This window comes from Didymosphaeria variabile, assembly GCF_027946475.1.
Source record: "Didymosphaeria variabile strain IMI 356815 chromosome Unknown scaffold_4, whole genome shotgun sequence".
In the NCBI taxonomy this organism is placed as follows: domain Eukaryota; kingdom Fungi; phylum Ascomycota; class Dothideomycetes; order Pleosporales; family Didymosphaeriaceae; genus Didymosphaeria; species Didymosphaeria variabile.
This window is the reverse complement of record NW_026611623.1, coordinates 292,781-313,474: the sequence shown is the minus strand read 5'-3', so window position 1 is coordinate 313,474 and position 20,694 is coordinate 292,781. Positions and strand designations below refer to the sequence as shown.

The 20,694-nt window shown below is 54.1% G+C and overlaps 8 protein-coding genes across 8 annotated transcripts; 5 read left to right on the top strand and 3 right to left on the bottom strand.

Annotated features, from left to right (window-relative positions):
• Nucleotides 1-832: 832 nt before the first annotated feature.
• Nucleotides 833-3,285, top strand: N0V89_004994 (uncharacterized protein; the record flags this gene model as incomplete). The annotated part of the gene is made up of 4 exons (XM_056213774.1): nt 833-1,589; nt 1,841-1,902; nt 2,073-2,372; nt 2,434-3,285. 4 exons carry the CDS (start codon nt 833-835, stop codon nt 3,283-3,285), a joined length of 1,971 nt encoding a protein of 656 aa, XP_056071041.1.
• A 149-nt stretch (nt 3,286-3,434) lies between these two features.
• N0V89_004993 (uncharacterized protein) lies at nt 3,435-4,499 on the bottom strand (the record flags this gene model as incomplete). The annotated part of the gene is made up of 2 exons (XM_056213773.1): nt 3,435-3,718; nt 4,019-4,499. 2 exons carry the CDS (start codon nt 4,497-4,499, stop codon nt 3,435-3,437), a joined length of 765 nt encoding a protein of 254 aa, XP_056071040.1.
• Nucleotides 4,500-4,761: 262 nt separating this feature from the next.
• Nucleotides 4,762-5,561, top strand: N0V89_004992 (uncharacterized protein; the record flags this gene model as incomplete). The annotated part of the gene is made up of 2 exons (XM_056213772.1): nt 4,762-5,154; nt 5,214-5,561. 2 exons carry the CDS (start codon nt 4,762-4,764, stop codon nt 5,559-5,561), a joined length of 741 nt encoding a protein of 246 aa, XP_056071039.1.
• A 518-nt stretch (nt 5,562-6,079) lies between these two features.
• On the bottom strand, nt 6,080-6,858 carry N0V89_004991 (uncharacterized protein; the record flags this gene model as incomplete). The annotated part of the gene is made up of 2 exons (XM_056213771.1): nt 6,080-6,590; nt 6,638-6,858. The coding sequence occupies 2 exons, from the start codon at nt 6,856-6,858 to the stop codon at nt 6,080-6,082; spliced, it is 732 nt and encodes a 243-aa protein (XP_056071038.1).
• Nucleotides 6,859-8,007: 1,149 nt separating this feature from the next.
• Nucleotides 8,008-11,253, top strand: N0V89_004990 (uncharacterized protein; the record flags this gene model as incomplete). Its single annotated transcript, XM_056213770.1, has 3 exons — nt 8,008-8,369; nt 8,425-11,115; nt 11,166-11,253. 3 exons carry the CDS (start codon nt 8,008-8,010, stop codon nt 11,251-11,253), a joined length of 3,141 nt encoding a protein of 1,046 aa, XP_056071037.1.
• Nucleotides 11,254-12,844: 1,591 nt separating this feature from the next.
• Nucleotides 12,845-14,923, top strand: CBK1 (Serine/threonine-protein kinase; the record flags this gene model as incomplete). The annotated part of the gene is made up of 5 exons (XM_056213769.1): nt 12,845-13,431; nt 13,484-13,727; nt 13,781-14,037; nt 14,087-14,566; nt 14,623-14,923. 5 exons carry the CDS (start codon nt 12,845-12,847, stop codon nt 14,921-14,923), a joined length of 1,869 nt encoding a protein of 622 aa, XP_056071036.1.
• A 764-nt stretch (nt 14,924-15,687) lies between these two features.
• RPC10_1 (DNA-directed RNA polymerase core subunit rpc10) lies at nt 15,688-15,940 on the bottom strand (the record flags this gene model as incomplete). Its single annotated transcript, XM_056213768.1, has 2 exons — nt 15,688-15,712; nt 15,762-15,940. 2 exons carry the CDS (start codon nt 15,938-15,940, stop codon nt 15,688-15,690), a joined length of 204 nt encoding a protein of 67 aa, XP_056071035.1.
• A 2,493-nt stretch (nt 15,941-18,433) lies between these two features.
• N0V89_004987 (uncharacterized protein) lies at nt 18,434-20,200 on the top strand (the record flags this gene model as incomplete). The annotated part of the gene is made up of 2 exons (XM_056213767.1): nt 18,434-19,380; nt 19,432-20,200. The coding sequence occupies 2 exons, from the start codon at nt 18,434-18,436 to the stop codon at nt 20,198-20,200; spliced, it is 1,716 nt and encodes a 571-aa protein (XP_056071034.1).
• Between the last annotated feature and the right edge of the window lie 494 nt (nt 20,201-20,694).

Sequence of the window (20,694 nt, the reverse complement as noted above, 5' to 3'; positions counted from 1 at the left end):
ACATTTGCCTGCTTGGCCCGCTGGACGAATCCTACAACGAGGAGAACGCCGTCCGTGAAATCCTCCGCCATAGAGAGTAGCGATGAAAAGTGTTTACGCCATCAGTAGATATCTTTAGCATATGTTATCTGCAACCGAAAGCGGAGGAGCCTACTAGATGCTGATCCTCCAACGCTAGGCCTCCCATTGTGGTCGACGGTTTCATGTTCCTTACAACCATTTGCCTTCTTGCTAACCATCATTCAAAGTCTTGCTTGTCGCTCCTCTCCTTTCAGAGTTTTCAGAGTTTTACTCACAGTCCACACCGCATAGTCCAGACTTTGGCACTGCTCGCTACGCCGACGTGCGATTGTTGAGGCTAGGTCGTTGCACTGTGTTCAGCGCCATCTCTTAACACCGCGTTCTTTTGGACCCCAATTGGATTGCCGCCTCCTAAGCGGCTCTTCGCAACACCTCCTGCATCTCCTTTTGTAGCAGGTCGCTCCACCAGGAAACTTATACGCCGTGTCTTTACCTCTGGTGCGCTCTGTAAGAGGTCTTCGCCGGGAGGAAGTTAAAACGTTTCGAGCCTAACACAGGCCACCGTCCAATTCATGATACAGCAGTGGAGTGCTCCTACAGCCGGCTCTTCCCAACACCTCAGGCGCTTACATCTGTAGCAGGACGGTTCTCTGAGGACATTGTACGCCTGATGCTGCTCCTGCATTCGTATTCTATGGTATGAAACTGTAGGGAATTAAGCTATAAAAGCTTCGACTTTGCGCGCTACGGTCACGAAGGAGACATCTCATCCGCGTTCGCTGAGCGACATCGCTCGCTAAGCTGCACGACTATGGACAACTCAGCCTTGCTGGCCCAAGATGGCAACGAACCCCACAACAACACAGCGCACGATATACAAACAAACATCGAACCTCCCAGAAGAACTTCATCAGCACACAGTCCTCTATCTCAACCCCACCGACCAAATCCACCATCAAGCGCAGCAACAACCGCTTTCGACAGGCCGTACGACCCACCTGAAATCCGCACACACGATACCGACAGCGACATTGCGCTGCAACAACTAGACGAACCTCTCCACCAAGGCTACACCGAGTCGCCTATCCAGTACAAAGACGATTATGGCTATCTTGGCGCCGGACACGGGTCCACCTTCGATAGCGACACGCGTAGCCTACTATCTGCAAAGCATTACGACCACCACGAATCGCGCAAATTCCTCCTGAAAACGGGCGCATACCGATTCATGATTACGCTAGGCTTCAGCGTCGCCATCGGACTGTGTTTGAAAGCCTACGAGGGCTTCCGCGAGCCGCTCATCATGAGCAAGATACAGGTGCGCTACTTCAACGCCATCATGCTCGGCCTATCGCTCGGGCTCGGTTTGAACCTTGCGAGTTCGCTGAAGAGATATGCGGTGATTTTACGATGGTATCTGCTGGCTAGGCGATATGTGAGCTTGGAGGTGTTCGATCTAATCCTAGGTCTGGAAACGCTCACAAAGGTGGGAAAGTTGATGATTATTTCGCTGCCTGGGATCCGGAAGGTGAAGTTCTTGAGCAAGCTGCCTTGGTTTCGGGAGGCAAGTAAGTATTGCCCAAGTACGAAGTCGATATGTCTTAGACATAAACATTTCGTGATATCTCTACTTTTCTGACTTGACTGACTTCGTGCCTGCGTATTCTAGGGGATGATGGCACTCGTCTCACGTGGATAGCTTGTGCGCTGTGGATCCTTTTGAATATTGCTGCACAGGTGCTCGTTGCGGCTCTTTCGCTCTTTTGGCCTGTCGATCCGTCGGACGCGGTCCCGCTCATGACTTACGGTAACGTTACAGTTGCGAATCTGCAGACTTGGAGTTTATATACAGGTGACGAGGGATGGTCGCCGAACATTACGGTACGCAATGTTAAGGTGAAAAGTGGGTGTTCATGCTGGGCGATAGTCTCAGGCTCCAGGCCTCACAACTCTAAGTCTGAATCTTCAGACATTAGTACCTGGCTAGAACACCTACTTCACCCACTTTCCTGATTTGTGAACCTTACACTGACTTTATACCCCTGCCTTAGTCCATGGAATCTGCATCCAGCGCAGGAACGGAAGCCAGTGTATATCCGGAGTTTGCGCTGAATGCGGAATCTCAGACAGACCTGTCGAGCCTTCCAGGAACGCCACTATACCACGACAATGGCACGAATGTATATGAATACCGATTCTACAATCGGAATCCGGCGCACCAGTTCCAGAACTACATTGTTTCGGGGAGGAAGATACGAGCGACCGCGTCGTGCAAAATGCTCGATATACAGGGCACACCACAATGGACAGACAATGGCAACGATACCGACTACCAGTACATCATGGGCAAGGTAATTCACTTTCCTACGATTCGCATGTTTCCGTACATGAGTATCCTGACCAAGTGAACAGGAAGATGGAAAGGACTGGGACATGTACTGGCTCCCTGAATACACCAATGGCGGCTGCCTCAACTGGATAGGTTCAACGTGGGAGGGTTGCGGCCCTCGTTGCACAAACCTCACCATCTACCAAGAAGCCACATCAGACAATTCAAACATCTCGAAGTCCTCGCTCTTCCTCTGCAACTCCACCGTTTCCGAGGTCGAAGGCGATTCACCCGAGTTCCAAAATCTCTCCGACGAAGACAAAAAGCATCTTCACGGCACGGACGAGTTTGCTAGAATCGCGGCTGGATCCATCGCCTGGACGGGCTGGTTCCCAGCAGACTACAGCGACAGACAGATCAGGAGCTACCTGCGCGGTAGCAAGTGGAGTCCGAATAAGACCGTAACCGCGGGCGACGTAGAGGAGCTGTTGGCGCGGTACACGATCGGCTCGATAGCTGCTTTTGACGACCACGGCCTCCGCTACGAAGTCGCGAACCAGAACGCGGTGCCAACGCAAGGCCAACAGCTGAACGTCGACTGGCCCTACATTCTTGGTCTGCTGGGCGGCATCTGTCTCATCCAGTTTGCGGCGCTCATCTGTCTTTTGGCCTTCGGCAACAAGTCGGTTGTTCGGGATGAAAGCTTCATGAGCATGGCTATGTTGCTGAAGCCGGTTATGGATCGTATACCGGGCAAGACGGGAATGAACATGAGTGGTGAAGAAATTAAGAACCATCCCAAGCTGCTGTGGAAGAGGATACGGTACGATTACCGAGAGGGGAAAACCGGGGAACCCAATCAAGTGGATATATTCTTTCAGGGGAGGGACGACGCGGAGAGTCGAAGGAGTTGGGCACCGGGAGTGTACAGTTGATGTAGCTTAGGCTAGCTGACATTAGTTTTGTGTAAGCTCTATTCAGTCAGAGGAGAGAAAGTCCGATCAATGTCTTTACCCTGTGTGTACCATAACATCAATTGTACTGAACCTTGTGATATCTAAGTTGGTTATCTTTTCTACGAGATTCATGGCCGAATAAAGAGTGGCACATTTGTCCGTTCTAGAACGTATATCCAATGCAGTACTTTGGGTCGATGCGTTGTTCCGTTGCCGTTCACGGTCTCTGGTGTCGCCTGAGGTTCTATATTGAATTTCCCAACCAGTGTCCATAGTGTGCTAGGAACCGGAAAGCCGTTATCAGCGATTTTCTTCGGGATGTCGTCCAGATTCTCATCCAAGCTCAGCTTATTGCCGAAATCTTCTTCGATCCCAACCGGATGATTCGATGCATGGTTTGTGAATGCGGTGCCTTGTGAGCAATGAGATGGTCTATTTCCTTCGTATGGTGCGGGCAGTTGTAGGAAAGGAAATCGGTCCGAAGAATACGAAATTGATATCCAGCGACCTCCGGGCTTCGTGACGAGTGCGAGATGAACGGCCATGATGTGGAGAGGATGTTGGGGCTCGGAGGATTTAGTGATGATCGGTTCCGTGAAATGCTTCGAGGATGCCACAACATGATAAGGTAAAGGCATATATAGATCGTCAGAACAAGCGATCGAGTCTGATGTTGACTTGTCCACCACAACAGAGTATGTGGAAGCTTTACATGCTTGAAGGATCGAGGTGTGATTTAAGAGATCGGCGGACGACCACCTCATTAAGGACGATTCAGGATCTCCAGCTGGTCGCTCTTCCTTTACCGACTCGATCGCAGCCTGACTAGACTTAACTCTAGTTCCGTCCGAGGAGTGATTAAAGGTTTCTAAGCTTTGATCAGAAGCTACGACTTCTGATCTGAAGATTTCGACTTCTAGACCCCTTCCCAACTTTATAGCGACATCTGAGTAGTCTAGATTGTGTATCTGTTGGGGCTTTTCAACATGCGCGCGCAGATGATACGAAAGTAGAGACGTCCCGCACCCGATGTGTAGCAACTGTGGGTTTGGATCTTTGCTTTTATTCAAAGCATCGACAATATACGGATCTAAAGCGTCAGGCGCCTCCAGCCACTCGAAAGGCTTTGGATTGTCAGTGAAACGCTTATTCCAGTACTCTTGCGATCCAAATGGGGGCGGCGCGGGAGCCATTGCGACCTGGGATATGATGTATCAGAATTACACATATTACCTTGCTGTGAAGAGATCTCACTGTTAGTTGGGGAAGGAAGATGCGAATCAATGTTTCGCGCTTTCTTGCACTCGCGTGCAAAACTTTTGCGATTTGCATTGGTCTCGCGATGAGCAAGAACAGACGACCGGAGAAATCTCGGGCCGCGACTTCGAAGATCTTCTTGCCCTCTCCATCTTCAAGACAGCAATTGTCACGCGCAGCCGCCGTGCCACCTTCGCAATGGCGACGCTACAATCAATACCACGATTTCTTCTGCCTAGGGGACCTCTTCTCCTCCGCCCGGCACCGCGCGCCCTCCAGCTCCCATCCACAACAACCCTCCGATATGCCTCGTCCTCCTCCAAAGCCAGAACGCTCTCGGAACAATTCCAAAGAAGACAGCGGCAACAACAGGCTGCACCTACAATCCCACAGCCGGACAAATACCGACCGCCCTCCCACGGCAAACGCACACCCCGAAGTGAGACAAACTACCGCAGCTACGGGCCGGCCTTGACAGAGGAGGACAAGCAACGCATGCGCACGAAGAAGTACCCAAACATGATGAGTCCCGAGGGAACGTTTTCGCACTGGTTCCTCAACAACCGCGCCATTCACCTCTGGATATCTATGGTACGCCTCCCACCACCCTTTCGCTTCTGACAACCAAGCCAATCCTAACATATAAACAGGGCATACTCATCTCCCTCGCAATTGCCGCCTGGTACATGGACTTCATGTCCAAGACCATCTACGGCGAGCTGGTCCCCGGGCGCAAAGAATTCTTCCGCCACCCATTCGAGTCGACGAGTCGTTTCATCGAGGTCTACAAAATGCATGTTGCGCACCAGACGCAGGTTGTGCAAGAAAAGCGCTTGAAGAAGGAGGAGGAGATTGAGAAGAGGAAGCAGTATCGGTTGGAGAGGATAAGGGAGGCGGAGGAGAGGGGCGAGGAGTATGTGGAGGATCCGAGGTACTATATTGGGGAGGATGGCATTCGAAGAAGGAGGGTGAAGAGGTGGTTTGGTATCTGGGAGTAGGACATCAAGGAAGTGGCGTGGGGGAAGCATGGTGGAAGCATGGTGGAAGAAGACAAGGGAGATTGGCTGATTGTAGGATATTGTACGGACAACGGAGGCGAAGGGAGACGGAAACCTAACACGACATGGACACCGTTGCATGAGAATTTGGCTGTGCATGTTGTAACATAGGGGGAATGGGAGCTGTTTGCATACTAAGAAGCATGTATGTTTTATTGTTGATACACATCGAGTTATGTAGGAGATATACCCAACTCTTTGGTTCCACGGTTAGTGTAGACTTTGTCTACATGGATATATCCACTTGCAATCGCCACAGCTCTACGAGGCAAGTCCGGCGGAGGTGAACCTCACGCGTATATTGTGCGCAAGACACCCAGACTGGTTTCAACTATACATGCTGGACAGATCGCTTGAGTCGTAGGTCTACAGACGACTAAGTCGATCCGGTGAGCAATACGAATCGACACAGTGCAACTGCTGGTGTAGTCGCTCACAGCTATTCATGACGTATCTGATCATCGCCAACCGCCGACTCGACCTTCGTCCCATCTCTCCTTTCGTTCAGCCCGCAGATAGGCTACTTTACGGCCTTCCCTGAGCCTGCGGACGAACTCAGTCACCTCGCGTTCGCTTGCAACAGTATCATGGCCACCCGCACTCTCGCCCTCAAGGAAGCTTTCTTCAAGCCCTCGACACAGCGCTTCTTGTTCTCCTACAGCGGCACTCAGTCGCTGATACAACGCAGGAGGGCTGAACTCGCGCAATGCCTCGTCCTGTTCGGCCTGCTTCGCTCTCCACTGCCGCTCAAGAGCCTTGAGCGACAACAAGCGCGATTGCGTACTGTCTCTCTGGCGTTGAAGATGGGCCTCGAGTTGCTTTAGACTCTCGGCTAGCGCGACATTCTGCGCAAGCAATGCCTGCAACGGCGCCGTCGACGCGGGAACGGAGGGATGGGCCGTCTCAGGGTTGTGGATCAGCGCGTGCTGCAGTTCGGCAGTATGCAACACGTGGTGGAGGTCGACGGTCCTGACGCAGTTCAGCAGCTGGCATCATGCGTTTCAATGGTGACGCACGTCTTGTCCTTCAAAACATCCGGCAGCCAACCATCGTCGGGCGGTGGAACGGAGGGCTGGCGGGGTTGTGCCTGTGAGCTCTGGACGTAGGGCCGAGAGGTCGGTTGCTGGGAGGACTGCGGCGGTGGAGGCAGCGGGGGGCCGGTTTGCGGTGTTGCTCTTCCGCTTGAGTGTGCTGAGGGCTTGGGCGGAGGTGGTGGAGGGTGGAGGGTTGAACTCATAATAGTTCTGCGACTGCCGTGGGGAGTGGAATGCCATGGTGGAGGTTTATGCTATAAGTTCATCGGCCGCATATGCTACGGACGGGCATGTTGTTGAATGCGCGCGACGTGTGGGCGTGACAAATGCTGCCGCATGAATGATGGACGGTACAAGTCAAGCGCACGGTCGCAGCTTCCGAGGCCGCAGCTGGGACCCCTTCGCGGTGATACGTTATTCCGCACCGCTGTCGTTGATTGCCAGCTGACTCGGAGTCTATCCGGACGATGTGCACAGCGAGATTGCGACTCTCCTTTCGTCGTAGCCAAAGGAGGCGGTCGAGCCGAAGACCACGCAAGCGAGGCGTCCAGATGAGGCTACGAACCCTGCCTACGTTCTGTTTGCGCTGTTCACTGGCTGCCCGTGGCTGCCTTGTGTGGGGAACTCACTTTCCGCATTGAAGTGGCTGCCTTTTTGAGGTGCTGTACGGACATGTGCTCGCCGCAACGAGTGATGATGCGCGCAACGGCAAAAGGAAGGTTGCATGCACGCCCGAAAGCCACCCGCCGTCGTGAAGTGCGCCGTCTGCAGACTACTGCGGTAGAATGTATAATGAGGGTCGGCGAGGCTGGGGGCTAGGGTGCGCCGGAGCGGGACGTGTTTCAAGCGCACGGAGGAGACAGACACTTGCTGTGTAGGGCATGAAGACGCTGCTGAGAGCATGTCAGCGGGCTGTAAGTGCCGGACACCGCGACAAGTGTCGCAACCTGAACGCGAACTACGGCAATGTACTCAGCAGCAAATTTCCTGACCCCCGACATGCCCACCGATATCAATATCCATCCCACCCGCCTTCTGCACGTATTCGAACCCCCAGCGCATCGCCCCTGTCCCTGATAACGCTCCATTGGCTGCGCGCGCGCGTTCCTGCATACCCCTAGCCGCCAGACTCCACATCGCACCAAGCCATCCTCCAACCACCGCCGCCCATGGGCACTTGCGCCTCGAGGACCACCAATTCCACGCTCGCGATCTACACACCAGGCCGCTGTGAGATCCTGAGCCCGTTCATGCGCTAATCTGGGCCTCCTTTCGTCGCGACCACTCTTCCACCACCCTGGGCGAACAACTTTGTGCAAGATCATGACTTGAGCTGGGGATAAACCGTTAATATGCAAGCGCCCCAGCCAGACCGTCCCAGGGTTGCGCCTTCTAACTCGTCTCCCCCGCGAGCAAAGCCTGCCTTCCTTGCTGCTCTTGCCATCCCTTCGTTCGCGTCCTTCACCCGTTCCACGTCGCAAGCCGCGCAGCCTGCACAACCTGCTCCCGTCCAATCCCCTTTGCGACGGAAGCCCCTACCACCAGGTTCACCTGTTGTAGGACGATACTCACCGGCTGAATTGAACAACGCCACTGGTAGCGGCAATAATATCCTTAATCGACCGCCGTCCCAAGACCCTCGCCGCACCGGTGCATTGCCGTCTCCCACCCCTAGCGACGGCCTCATTGACTTGATACCGCGCAATCTTGACGAGTAGGTGCCAGTCTGCCGTAACCTTGACATGTCCATGTACTGACAGATTATCCAGACAACCCCATGGTCAGACTCCTATAACCACCACTGCCCCGAGACATCCCCCTAGGCAGAGCTCGCTCTCCTCGAGCAACGGCCGTGTTTCCTCGGGACCTCTACCAAGGCATGAGAGGACGGTCAGCAGCTTTCAGGCACACCGACAGAGCAGAATAGAAGAGCTCAAGGCTTCGGCGAAAGGACAACACGCGCGCTCTCCTACCATGCCAAATATGCCAGCATACGACACATCAGAAGTGCGCCAACCTAACTTGCGATTGAAGTTGGACGGAGTGACGGAGGACTTCATTGACGACTTGTACGAGACAGAGGACGAGCCTGAGGAAGCACAAGCGAGACCAGTTAAACCCAAGTCCCCGGCCGCAGGTTTCACTTCATTCTTCGGCTGGAATGCAGCCAAACAAAACGGCGCCGAGTCACCCACGACCCCATTCTCGGACAAATCTTTGTCTCCCGCTGCGTCCCCACGTTTCCCTCAGCAACAAGGCATGTCAGCCAAGACAAAGCCTATAGGGCTCAACATTCCGATGGCAAATTCATTGTCTCAGCCATCTTACTTCAATGTTCCCGGAACGCCACTTCTATCATCGTCGCCCCAAATGAACGCCCATGTCGAAGAGCTGGAGCGCGAGCTCCGTGAGGTCAGCTCGGAGTTGGCTGCTTCCATTCGGAGGGAGTTGGAATTAGAGGATGAGGTGGAGCGATGGAAGTCAGAAAACATGACCACAATATCGGTCGACAACCGAAGAACGAGCGATTACTACTCCGACTCCGGTGCGAGCTCAATCCGATTTCCCATCAGTGACCCTGAGAGCAAGCTAGAGGAGGTTGAGACGCTGCGTAGGAAGGCAGAGCAAGAACGCGCTACCTTGAAGGTGCAGATGGCAGAACGCTTGCAAGACGAGCTGAGGCGTCGTCGCGATCTTGAGGAGCAGGTCCAGCAACTTGAAGACAAGGTCAGCGGTCCATCTGGGACATCTGCTACCAGTGGCTCCAAAGTCAAAGAGCTCGAGACTTCTTTACAAGATGCTCAGAGACGTTTAGCTGAAGAAAGACAGGTCAAGGAAAACTTTGAGGATCTATTGACAGCCCTTCGGGATGAGCTTGAACAACATCGCAACGAACGAGACAACCTCCGCGACGAAGTAGTGCCGCAGCTCAGAGCTCGCCTCGACGGTTTAGAAACCGAAGCCGCTGACACACAGGGTCTAATGTACGAGACAACGCGCATGCAACAAGAAATCCAGCAATTGCGAACGGAGAATCAGATGCTTGCCAATGCGCGGAGGATGCAGCAGGAGATGACACAGCAGGCCCCTCGCTTCCAACCGATTGGAGCTATTGCTGAAGAAGGAGAGTCTCCACAGAAACCTCGTGTGGGCCTGTCGAGATCAAACTCCCTCGCCCGAAGCTCCGGCTTTGCTAGTAAGAGAGGCTCGCTTCAGCGGTCCAACTCGGTCAAGGACAAATCAGGCGCCGCATCACCCCTAGAGGGCGTTTCCCCTCTCGCGGGTAATCCCACCAAGGAGCTGGAAGAGCAACGGGATGCCCTTCACAAGGCCTTGAAGCACCTTTTGCAACGACAAGAGATGCAGCAGAGGGACTTTGAGAGGCGCATTAAGGAATTGGAAATGGAACGAGACAATGCGCTAAATCTTACCCCTCGTCGTACGGCATTCCATAAGGAGGTTGCCCACTTAAGGGACGAGGTGAACTCACTCCGACATAGAGCTGATGACGCTCTTGAACAGAAGTTTCTGTGCGAGAATGGCCTTCGTGGACTGCGTATGGACCTAGACCGTGCTCAACAAGAGACGTCGTCTCTCCGAGATCTTTTGACTGAAAATGACATTACCATTCCCGAGATTCGCATCGAGAACCAACCTATCTCGCTCGACAAGTCATACAACGAACTACGCACCACCCACGCTCTTTCTCTTGCTCGCATCAAGCAGATGGAGTCGGAAGATTCGCTTGGTGCTGCCAGTGAGGAGGCCGAGCGGACCCTGGACTTGCTGAAGCATAGTATTTCGGATGCGGAAGCCGAGCGGGATTTTGCACAAAAGGAAGCCGAGCAGTATCGTAAACAGGCCCGCGCACTGCAAAGGTCGGAGCTTGAGCATTTGGGCAAGGAACAAAAGCTGAGCAGTGAGCTGTTTGCAGCGGCAACCCGCATGGACGAACTCTCCAACAAGATCCAGCAGCAGCTCGAGTCAAACAGAGCACTGCGCAAACGACTCACCGATGCCGTGATGCGAGGCGAGCAAGAGCAGGAGAAGTCTACGGGAAAGATCATCGAATTGGAACGACGACTCAAGAATGCGGAAGAGAAGGTCATGACTGCTCAGCAATCGTCCGAGGAAGCTATCTGCAAGCATGAGGTTGAAGTAAAGGCCCTTAAGGAAAGCAACACCAACCAATTGCGCCGTTCGAAATCTGGCTTGCTCAGCCCTGCTGCTCTATCACCAAAGATGCCGACATCGCCAATGTTTGCGCAAAAGTCGCCTCGCCTGAGCCAAACTACAACTGGGCCCGCGATGTCTATGGCAGAAGCCACTAGGACCGAGCTTCTTGAGAAGCGTGTTGAGGAGCTTGAGAAGGCTCTGAGAGATGCCGATCATGAGATGGAGGAAGTCGTTGGTCGCATGAACATGGCTCAGATCGAGGTCGCCGAACTCCAATTCCAGAGGTGAGCTCAATTATCATTGACTGTGCAACATTTTGCTGATTAGGTTGCAGAGATGAAGCTATGATGAAGACCAGGAAGCTCCAGGCCGATATTGTCGCCGAACGCGAAAAGGTTCAAGCCCTCATGACCCAAGCATAATCTAATTACGACGCATAACGCCGAGCGTTCGACACGACTCTCCCACTATACTTACTCGATTATAATCTTTACTTTCTATGCGGACACCACCGTGTCTACTCCCTTAGCGTCCCTTTCGACATTTGGCGTTTCTTGGACGTGGCATTTACACCGGGACAAGGGTTGCATTGTCGCCTTTTTTTGCACCACATGCCCCGTCGCCGAGGCCATTGCCCGCGGCGGTGGCTCTCGTCTTCGGACGCTTTTCGATCGTCGTCCAGATGACATAGTTTTGGTCACCTGTTATATACCCTTTCTTTGGCGACAGCTTCGCGCAGCAACCAATTCGCGAGCTTGTCTACCTTTTACCATTGTACCACTGTACCCTTGTACTATTTGATTACCGAGCGGACAGCGCGTTATTGTTGTATATAATGATTCCATGGTTGGATGTTGGATGCTCGTCATTGGTGGAAGAAGACTTGGAGCAGTTGAGAAGAGACCAATCGAAGCATTGCCGCGTGCAAAGACATTTTGATGTTCAAATATTTTGTGAAGTGCATGCAGTGTGATGTAAGCAAGCAAGACGGAGCCAGACGCCAGGGATGCGGTTTGACAGGCGTAGTCTGAGCCAGTTCGCGTTCTGTACCATGGGGCGATGTAGGTAGCGTTGTGAAGGGTTACAAGGGAGGATAGCCGAGAGGACGACACGATGTGGGCTATCGAATCAATAGACGGGAGTCATACAGACGCATGCTTGCGGACGCTGAGGTAGAGGTCGGTGTAATGCAGTCAGCGCGTTAGGTAGCGAGATGCTGCCCGACGCTGCGGAAGTTTATACTGTTGTGCTTGCCACGCCGCTCGCGTGCCTGTGTAGGGCAGCTGGGCAACAATAGAACACGGTGGTGCTGTGTGCTGCTCAAGTTGGTAATAACAGACGAAGTCGCACGTGGCGGGATGCACAGGATTTCTCCAGGGCTTGGTCAAGGCGACGCAGTGCATGCTTGGGCCGAGCGTGGGGATGATTGATTGAGCATCGGAGCATCGCTATCGATAGAGCGGTAACGGTCCGGAGCGTTGGTCGGTCTCGGTGTGTGCCGTGCTGGAGCGGGGAGGAGGGCACACGGCGCCGCAGCGTAACGCAGGCGTGCAGGGCGTCACACAGAGAGCATGCAGGACGCCATGTGAAGGCATCTGTCCTCGCTCAGCACACACAGCCTCAGCATCTCAGGCTGCGTGTGGTGAGAGCTCCACCACACTGCATGTCTCTGCACTAAGCGTGCGCTAAACCGCGTTGGACGGCGCCCTCGTCTGGCCGCATCCCTGACTTCAAGCTCTCTTGCGACTGACTCCCTTCCCGTGTGCTCCTTTTCTCTTCACTTGACTCTGCTGCTCGTTCGTGCACTACCTACCCGTGCCCGGCGAGACTGTAGACGGCGTCATTCGCTTCGACTTGGGCAGCTGCGACCTGCCTGTTCCTGCCCGCATCCACGCCCCTCGAATTGCGGCCACATCCTTCGCACGCACCATCCATCCCACCACGGCCGCCAGACACGCCACGCCCTTTTGAGGACGCCATCCCCCGGTCCTCCCACGCCGATTGCAGCCCGCCATGAACAACCAGCAGCAGCAACAGCAGGGCAACCGCCTCAATCTTGCTTTTGGCTTCGGCGGAGGTGACCGACAGCAGCAGCAGTACCCCACGACGCCCTCCACCTTTCCACAGCCCGTCTACCCGAACCAGGCCGGCCAACAGGAGGTGTGGGGTGCACAGCAGGGCAATGGTTACAGTGGGGGCAATGGCTACTTCATGAACCCCTACCAGCAGGCCCAGTATCAGGGACAACAAGGGAACTTGCAGGCCCCCAATGCTGGTCGATTCAACGAAGCTGCCAACGGCCTTGCCCAGCAGTTCCAGCAGCAGCATCTCGGTGGCAGTGGTCGATCTGGGAGTCCGTACGGCGGCCGCCAGCCTTCGCCGAGCCAGCAGCGGCCCCGGACTGCTGACAACAGGGGCTTCCAGTATGGAGGAGGATATGGTCATCATCCCCGACAGCCTTCTCTGAACGACGAGGAACCCCCGCCAAAGACCCCGGAGAAGTACTCAGATAATGTGTTACGTCAGGCCAAGGTTTCCATCAACCTCGTTAGCACCTTTTTCAAAGACAGCGTGCAACGGGCGCGGGACCGCAACCAGCGGTATGTCAAGCTAAAGAGGATACATCCTAGTACATGGCTAACAAAGGAGCAGTGCTTTGGAACTGGAATCTATCATGAAGGAGCCCTCCATATCCGACAACCGCAAAGCCCAGAAGGAGCAATCCATGCGACGGCAAGAGGCAGAATACCTCCGTTTCCTGCGTACCAAGGAGCGACCGGAGAACTTCTCGACACTCAAGATCATCGGAAAGGGTGCTTTTGGAGAGGTCAAGCTTGTGCAGAGGAGGAACGATGGCAAGATCTATGCCCTCAAGTCGCTTGTCAAGGCTGAGATGGTCCGTTTGCCTCCCCGCTCTTATTCATATGTGCATGTACTAACTTTGAGCAGTTCAAGAAGGACCAGCTCGCTCACGTCCGCTCCGAGCGTGACATTCTCGCCGAGTCGGACAGCCCTTGGGTGGTGAAACTGCACACGACCTTCCAAGACCACACCTTCCTTTACATGCTTATGGAGTTCTTGCCCGGAGGTGATTTGATGACCATGCTGATCAAGTATGAAATCTTCACTGAAGATATCACACGTTTCTATATGGCCGAAATCACTCTCGCCATAGAGGCTGTCCACAAGCTTGGATTCATCCATCGGTAGGCAACGCCTTTGTTTCCACTATGTTCGGCTGCTAATATCGAGCAGTGACATCAAGCCTGACAACATCCTCTTGGATCGTGGCGGCCACATCAAACTTACCGACTTTGGTCTTTCGACTGGCTTTCACAAGGAGCACGAGGCCGGTTACTACAAGAAGCTACTAGCTGGTGGCGCCCACAAGTCGAACAGGGAAAACCGAAATTCAATGAACCTGGACCAGATTCAGCTAACTGTCAGCAACCGCGCGCAAATCAACACCTGGAGAAAGTCCCGTCGCCAGCTGGCGTACTCCACTGTGGGTACCCCCGACTACATTGCACCCGAGATCTTCAGTGGACAAGGTTACGACTACGGCTGTGACTGGTGGTCCGTTGGCACTATCATGTTTGAGTGTCTTATCGGGTGGCCTCCGTTCTGCGCTGAAGAGCCACATGACACATACCGCAAGATCGTCGACTGGCCGCGGAATCTGCACTTCCCTCCGGACCAGCAGCTCGGAGCAGAGGCCGAGGATTTTGTAAAGCGGTGAGTACATGATGTGTTAATCCGCTCGTAAACGAGTCAGGCTAATGCTCGTCTAGCTTAATTTGCGATGCCGAACATCGTCTGGGCCGCATTGGTGGGGCCAGCGAAATCAAGCAACATCCCTTCTTCCGCGGTGTTCAATGGGACGGGTTGCGCCGCATTCGTGCGCCATTCGAGCCGAAGCTGCAATCCAACGTTGACACACAGTACTTCCCCATTGACGAGATCGACCAGAACGACACCAGTGCTGCGCTGCGCGCGCAGACGGCCCAGGCGGGCGACGACGCGGCGGCGGAAATGAACTTGCCCTTCATTGGGTACACGTACAAGCGCTTCGACGCTTACAGAGGAACTTAGATACCCGAGTCCTGCTGGCTACGACGGCATGAGGCTATGTTCGAGCTTTGTTGGTCCTGACCTTCGATTCCTATCAATCAAAGATTTTTGGCGCTGCTACCTATCATTTCACTAACGCTCGGCTGGGGTTGGTGTTCTCTCCTACTACGAATGCATGTTGGCATCTGGGCTAAATGAGCCGTTGTTGGGACGCTGGCAGAGCATGGGTCATATTTGCAGGTCAAATGCATATGTTGGTGCTATGGAGTGCCTTTTCAAGATGCAGGCCTATTATCATCTCTATGTTGCGTATCCGTGATTATGTTTGGCCCCCCTCTCTTCTGAGGATGTCGTTGTCAGCTCCTTGGCGCGTTATAAGAGACTACTGGCATATATGGATTATCGGGGAAAACAGCATTGAAGACGGATAGGAGCAAGCTACAGCAATTCTTCTAGACGTACACGTTGCGCGTCTACGATACGAAACCGAATAGACTTTGGCTGCAGAGAGATATAGACTTATCAGTGAAATGATGAAAGCATCCGTGCTAATGCTCAAGTATGCTGCCGGGCGGAAAACCGTGCATGCTGTACGATATGATCCGCGAGTCCCCATACACCGAGAAACTCCAAGCGCACGCCACAGGTCCGCAGTCCTGTGCCCCGGTCAAACGCCACTCGTTCTCTCTTCCGCTCCACCAGTGCTGCTCTTCACCGTCGCTCATGCCGCATTCACACCTTGTGCTAACGCTTTCCTCACATCTCCCACTTTCTTTTCCCTCGGCTCAGCGCGCCTCAAACTGCACCATCCTGCACACGTTAGCATCCGCGCGGGTCACTCCAATGTTCCCAGACTCACCGGTTCGTCCGCTTCTTATACAGCACGCGATGGCCGCAGTTGCGGCACCGGATGGGCTCGCCGCGCTTGAGCTGCACGTCGCCGTCGCAGTCGCCGCACGTGTACGACACGGCGCGCGAGTGGATGTCGATGGCGGAGGAGTCTGCGGTTTGCGAGGTTTGCGGTTGGTAGCCGGACATCGTGGTGGGTGGGGTTTGCGAGCGGCGGTGATGAAGTTATTTTTTCGGGAAAGGCGGTTTTGACGGGTGCAGAGGAGGCGGCGGCCGGTGTGGTGTGTGCGCGTATGTGAGGGTTGGTGATGTCTGCCGTGGGTGACTGAGTAAACTTTTTGGAGGCGGCGAGCCGCGGCTGGTGTGGCGCAGGTGGCGCGGGGTGGTGGGAGACCAGAGACGGGCTTATCGATAGCGGCTGCGAGCGTGGCAGCGTTGGTTCGTCGGTTTCTTTCACCTTGGACTTTTCGTGTACAGAATGTTGGATTTAAACATCAGTCGTCGGGAAAGATACGAAGTGACCCATTATGAGAATCTCGCAATTTCTGTGGCACTCTGCAGCTACCGCATAAATGACCTCTACATTGGAACATCATCCTGCTCGATCTATGGCTCTATCGCCTCACACAGTGTTCGGTGTTTTGCTGGAATTCCACATGCAGAGCCACCTCAGCATCTTCGTAGTCCCTGCCGCAGCCGCGCTGGACGGATGAGATCACAACGTCGGCTTGCTGGATCAGAGGGCAGCAGTCGAATGGGTGTATACCGGTAAGTAGTTTACATGCCTGTGGCGATGACGCAGAAAGCATGGCATTATTCGGGCACTCTGCAGGCGCAGTACTATGGCATGTTCCCGAATCTGAATCCGCTGCCGTGGTCAGGAGCGTATCAAGATGCAGAGATCCCGATCATGTCTTGGACGGGCGGAATAAGTGGACAGAGTACAGAGAAGTAGAGATGATTGAGTAGGCGGATGCAAGGAGCGTGGGCAGCGTTTGCGAGAGCTCGATGTAAGGTGGGGGATGGGACGGTTAGCGTGGGGAGTGCGGAGGAATTTGATGCTGTTTGTGAGTGATACCGCATAGCATAGATAAGAGTAGATCGAGATCAAAAATAGGAAGGAGCGAACTTTGCAACAGGAGGTAAGCTCTGTGGCAAGCATAGAGACTGACAGCGAGTTTCTTCTGGCCAGCACCGTCCGTCGAGACCGCCATCAAGGGACGGATTTCACTCGGCTTTGGGCCGCTTGATCGTCTAGCACATTCTTCTCCTGAAAGCCCATCTTCGTGCGAGCCAAGCATCGAGTGCTCTTTCCGACATCGGGTACGCTGTCGATCGATGTCAGGAGAAAGCTGTTGTTGTTTTGTTATGCAAGCACGATGGACATGAAGGTATTCGCCCATGGACGCAAGGTGGAAAGAATGCCGTTGTAGAGGGGCGCTAGGGACCCCCTTTTGCGGCTCTCCGCATGCACAATTGCGAGCCAGTCTATTCATATCCATGCGAGTCACAGGGCGAGCATGCCATCAGAACGTCGGCCAGACTATCGCACTGCCACAGCCACCCGAACTATTGGAACTCTAGTGCCAAGGATCGTGGGATGCCCACAACGTGGAGGGCCGGCTTCTCCAGGCGAGCTTCGCTAGTGGAGGCTCTAGGAGGCTCCGGGTGCTGGCCGAGACCCACCGCACGTGCGCGGCGGAATTAAGCTTCGCAATTTTCCCCAAAGAGCGTTCCTAAACGGCTGGACAAGTCACCTGCAACATTTCGATTTTCACATGAGATGAGTTGCTGGTCACGATGAGAATCTCCCTAAGTTGATTGGGTCTAGAGGGAGCTTTCGCCATTCCTACAGAGGAGCGATAACCGCGGAGACATATTCACGCTTATCTCTTAGCGTTGACACAATTCTGAACATCCGAAATTTCTGACCGCCGGAACAGCTTACATATCTACAGTATACGCAAGCACACCGACGACCGATGGTCGGAATCAGGGATGAGGCGGACAGTGTACCAAAGACGTTGCCTCATTGCCCCTCGATACGATACATTCCATGAGTCTTTGCTTCGGCCTACGGAGGATAATGACCGCGAAGGTTGGGCTATTTCCAAGCAAGACTATGGCACAATGGGGAGTCCAACTCCCTTCATCAGCTAGACAGACTGCCCACCTGCCGCTTCCCCGTTCGAGACTCCAGAAGCTGTCGTAGGCGAGCTTCCCCGGTCGCACGAAAGCGGCCTGAAACGGTCACCTTCTAGCGGCCGCGAGCACGACAATGGCATACAAACACCATGGCAAAGTGGCTCTTTCTTGCAACAGAGTGTCGAACCCCACAATAGCAGCGGCTCGGCTCCAGTGCGGACACCTTTGGGCTTTCTCCGCTCCACTTGCGGAAGTCCACGATCCTTGGCAGAGGTTTCGCGACCGCACTATCTGACTAGTGGCCGTCAAAAGATCAGCTCCAAGCCCACAATAATCTGGACCCTTGGAAATTTCTGAAGCCGAGAAAGATCCACCCTAATCGTCCCTGGGCCGTGCTCATGCTCCACTGTACTGCCCCTCAAAAGGCGGCGGCCTGCTGTGGCTGTCCGGCTCTGATCTCTGCTCCCATTCTCCTCCTCAGTCTCCCTTTTCATTTTTGATACCCTGTGCTCTTGCTTTTCATCGTTTCGCCGAAAAATGCCGCACATCACAGAGGCTCCGCTGAGGCTCAGCAATGCCAACCTCCCCCAATTCTCGCAGGCCGACACAACACCTAATTACGACCGCACAAAATTGAAGCATGGTATCGTCCATGTTGGTGTTGGTGGTTTCCACCGCGCACATCTTGCTGTCTATGTCGACCGCCTCCTATCCAAATTCCAAGCCAATGACTGGTCAATCTGCGGTGTTGGACTTACACCTTTCGATGCCTCCATGAGGGATGCATTGGGACCACAGGACCACCTCTACACTGTTATTGAGCGCTCTGCTCGAGGAAGCTCCGCACACGTCATTGGTTCGATTTCCGACTACATTTTCGCACCCGGCAACGAGGAGGCCGTTATCGCGAAGATGGCTGATAAGGATACGCACATCGTATCTTTGACTATTACCGAATCCGGATACTACTACAACGAGAACACACACGAGCTGGACGTCTCGAACGCGAACATCCAGTTCGATCTCACAGGCGATGGACCTCCCCGCACAACCTACGGATACCTCACTGAGGCCCTTGCACGGCGTTACAAGGCCGGCTTGAAGCCCTTCACTGTCATGTCCTGCGACAACATGCAGAAGAACGGATCTATCAGCCGTAACATGCTTCTCGCGTTCGCACGTCTCAAAGACCCGAACATGGCCGCCTGGCTCTCCGAGAACGGAGCGTTCCCCAACAGCATGGTGGACAGAATTACACCACGAACAGTCGACGAAGACAAGCAGGGCCTGAAGCAGCAGTTTGGCATCGAAGATGCCTGGCCTGTCGTTACTGAGCCTTTCATGCAATGGGTGCTCGAGGACAACTTCAGTGACGGACGACCGGAATTTGAGAATGTCGGCGTGCAGGTTGTACCGACCGTGAGAGACGTAGAGCAGTTTGAGTTGATGAAGCTGAGATTGCTGAACGGTGGTCACGTTGCTATGTAAGCTTTTCACATGGTGATATTCGGGAATGGCTGCTAACGATCGATTAGGGGATACCTCGCCTCCCTCGCAGGATTCACCTACGTCCATGAAGTCATCGCCGACCCGCTCTTCTCACAATACCTCAACGACCTGTGGTATGAAGAGGTCAAGCCCCTTCTTCCCTCGATTCCCGGTGTCGACGTCGACGAATACATCCAGACGCTCCACTCGCGTTTCTCGAACCCCACCCTCAAGGATGAGGTCGCCCGTATCTGCCTCGGCGGATCCGGCAAGATGCCTCAGTTCATCATCCCCTCCATCGCCGAGCAGATCGAGTCTCGTGGCCCCATTGGCCGCCTCACACTCTGTGTCGCCGCTTGGTTCCGCTACCTCACCGGTATCGACGAGAACGGCAAGACCTACAAGATCGACGACCCCATGGCAAAGGAACTGCAAGCCCTCGCCCGCGAGGGTGGTGCTTCCCCCAACGCCCTGCTCGGCGTGCAGACCCTCTTCGGCGACGACCTCCGCTACGACGGCCGCTTCGTCCGCGAAATCACCATGGCCATGCGCACGCTCGACCGACGAGGTGCCCGCAAGACGCTCGAGAAGTACGTCGATCTTCCAGAGGACGACAAGATCTCTCTTGCCGGGTCCTCCGGCTCGATCACCGGCACGCACACGCGCGAAAACTCGCGAACGAGGGAGGACATCACCAAGCGCATGCAGGAAGAGGAGATTGCGACCCTCAGGCAGCAGGTCATCGACCTTACGCTCGAGAAGAAGCGTCTTGGGGCGAAGCTCAACGACATCTGGAAGATGGCTTCCCTTTACTGAGCAAGAACTGTACGAACGGCGAGTATTTGCCCGGTACCTTATCCATGTAGCCTGCGATCAAGAGATTGCATGGCGATGCAGCACACGGCGTTCGTGGGGCGGAGGATGTAATAGGAGGTCAGGTTCTCCTTTATGGGTGGAGGGGCTGCCCACGGCCCCCTGGTTCAGACCATACCATACCATACCATTTGTTATACCAAAAGCAAGGCATTTGCAGGCGTTTATAGATCGGATAGACATTTCCAATCGTTTATCATGCAAGAGCATGGTTCATCTTTACGTCTCCATCTTCATGTGCTCTTTACCGAAGTGATGTTGATAATGTGAGATGTCCGGTGCTCGTGGTTCAGTGAGATCTTCAGAAGCTACGAGGATGGCATCATCTTTTCTTATTTCGTGTGTGCAAAGTCTCGCTGACGCCGACTACTCGCTGCCAGCATGCAATGGGAAACGTAATGCAGGATATATGATCGTTCGTAATCAGATGGACGCAT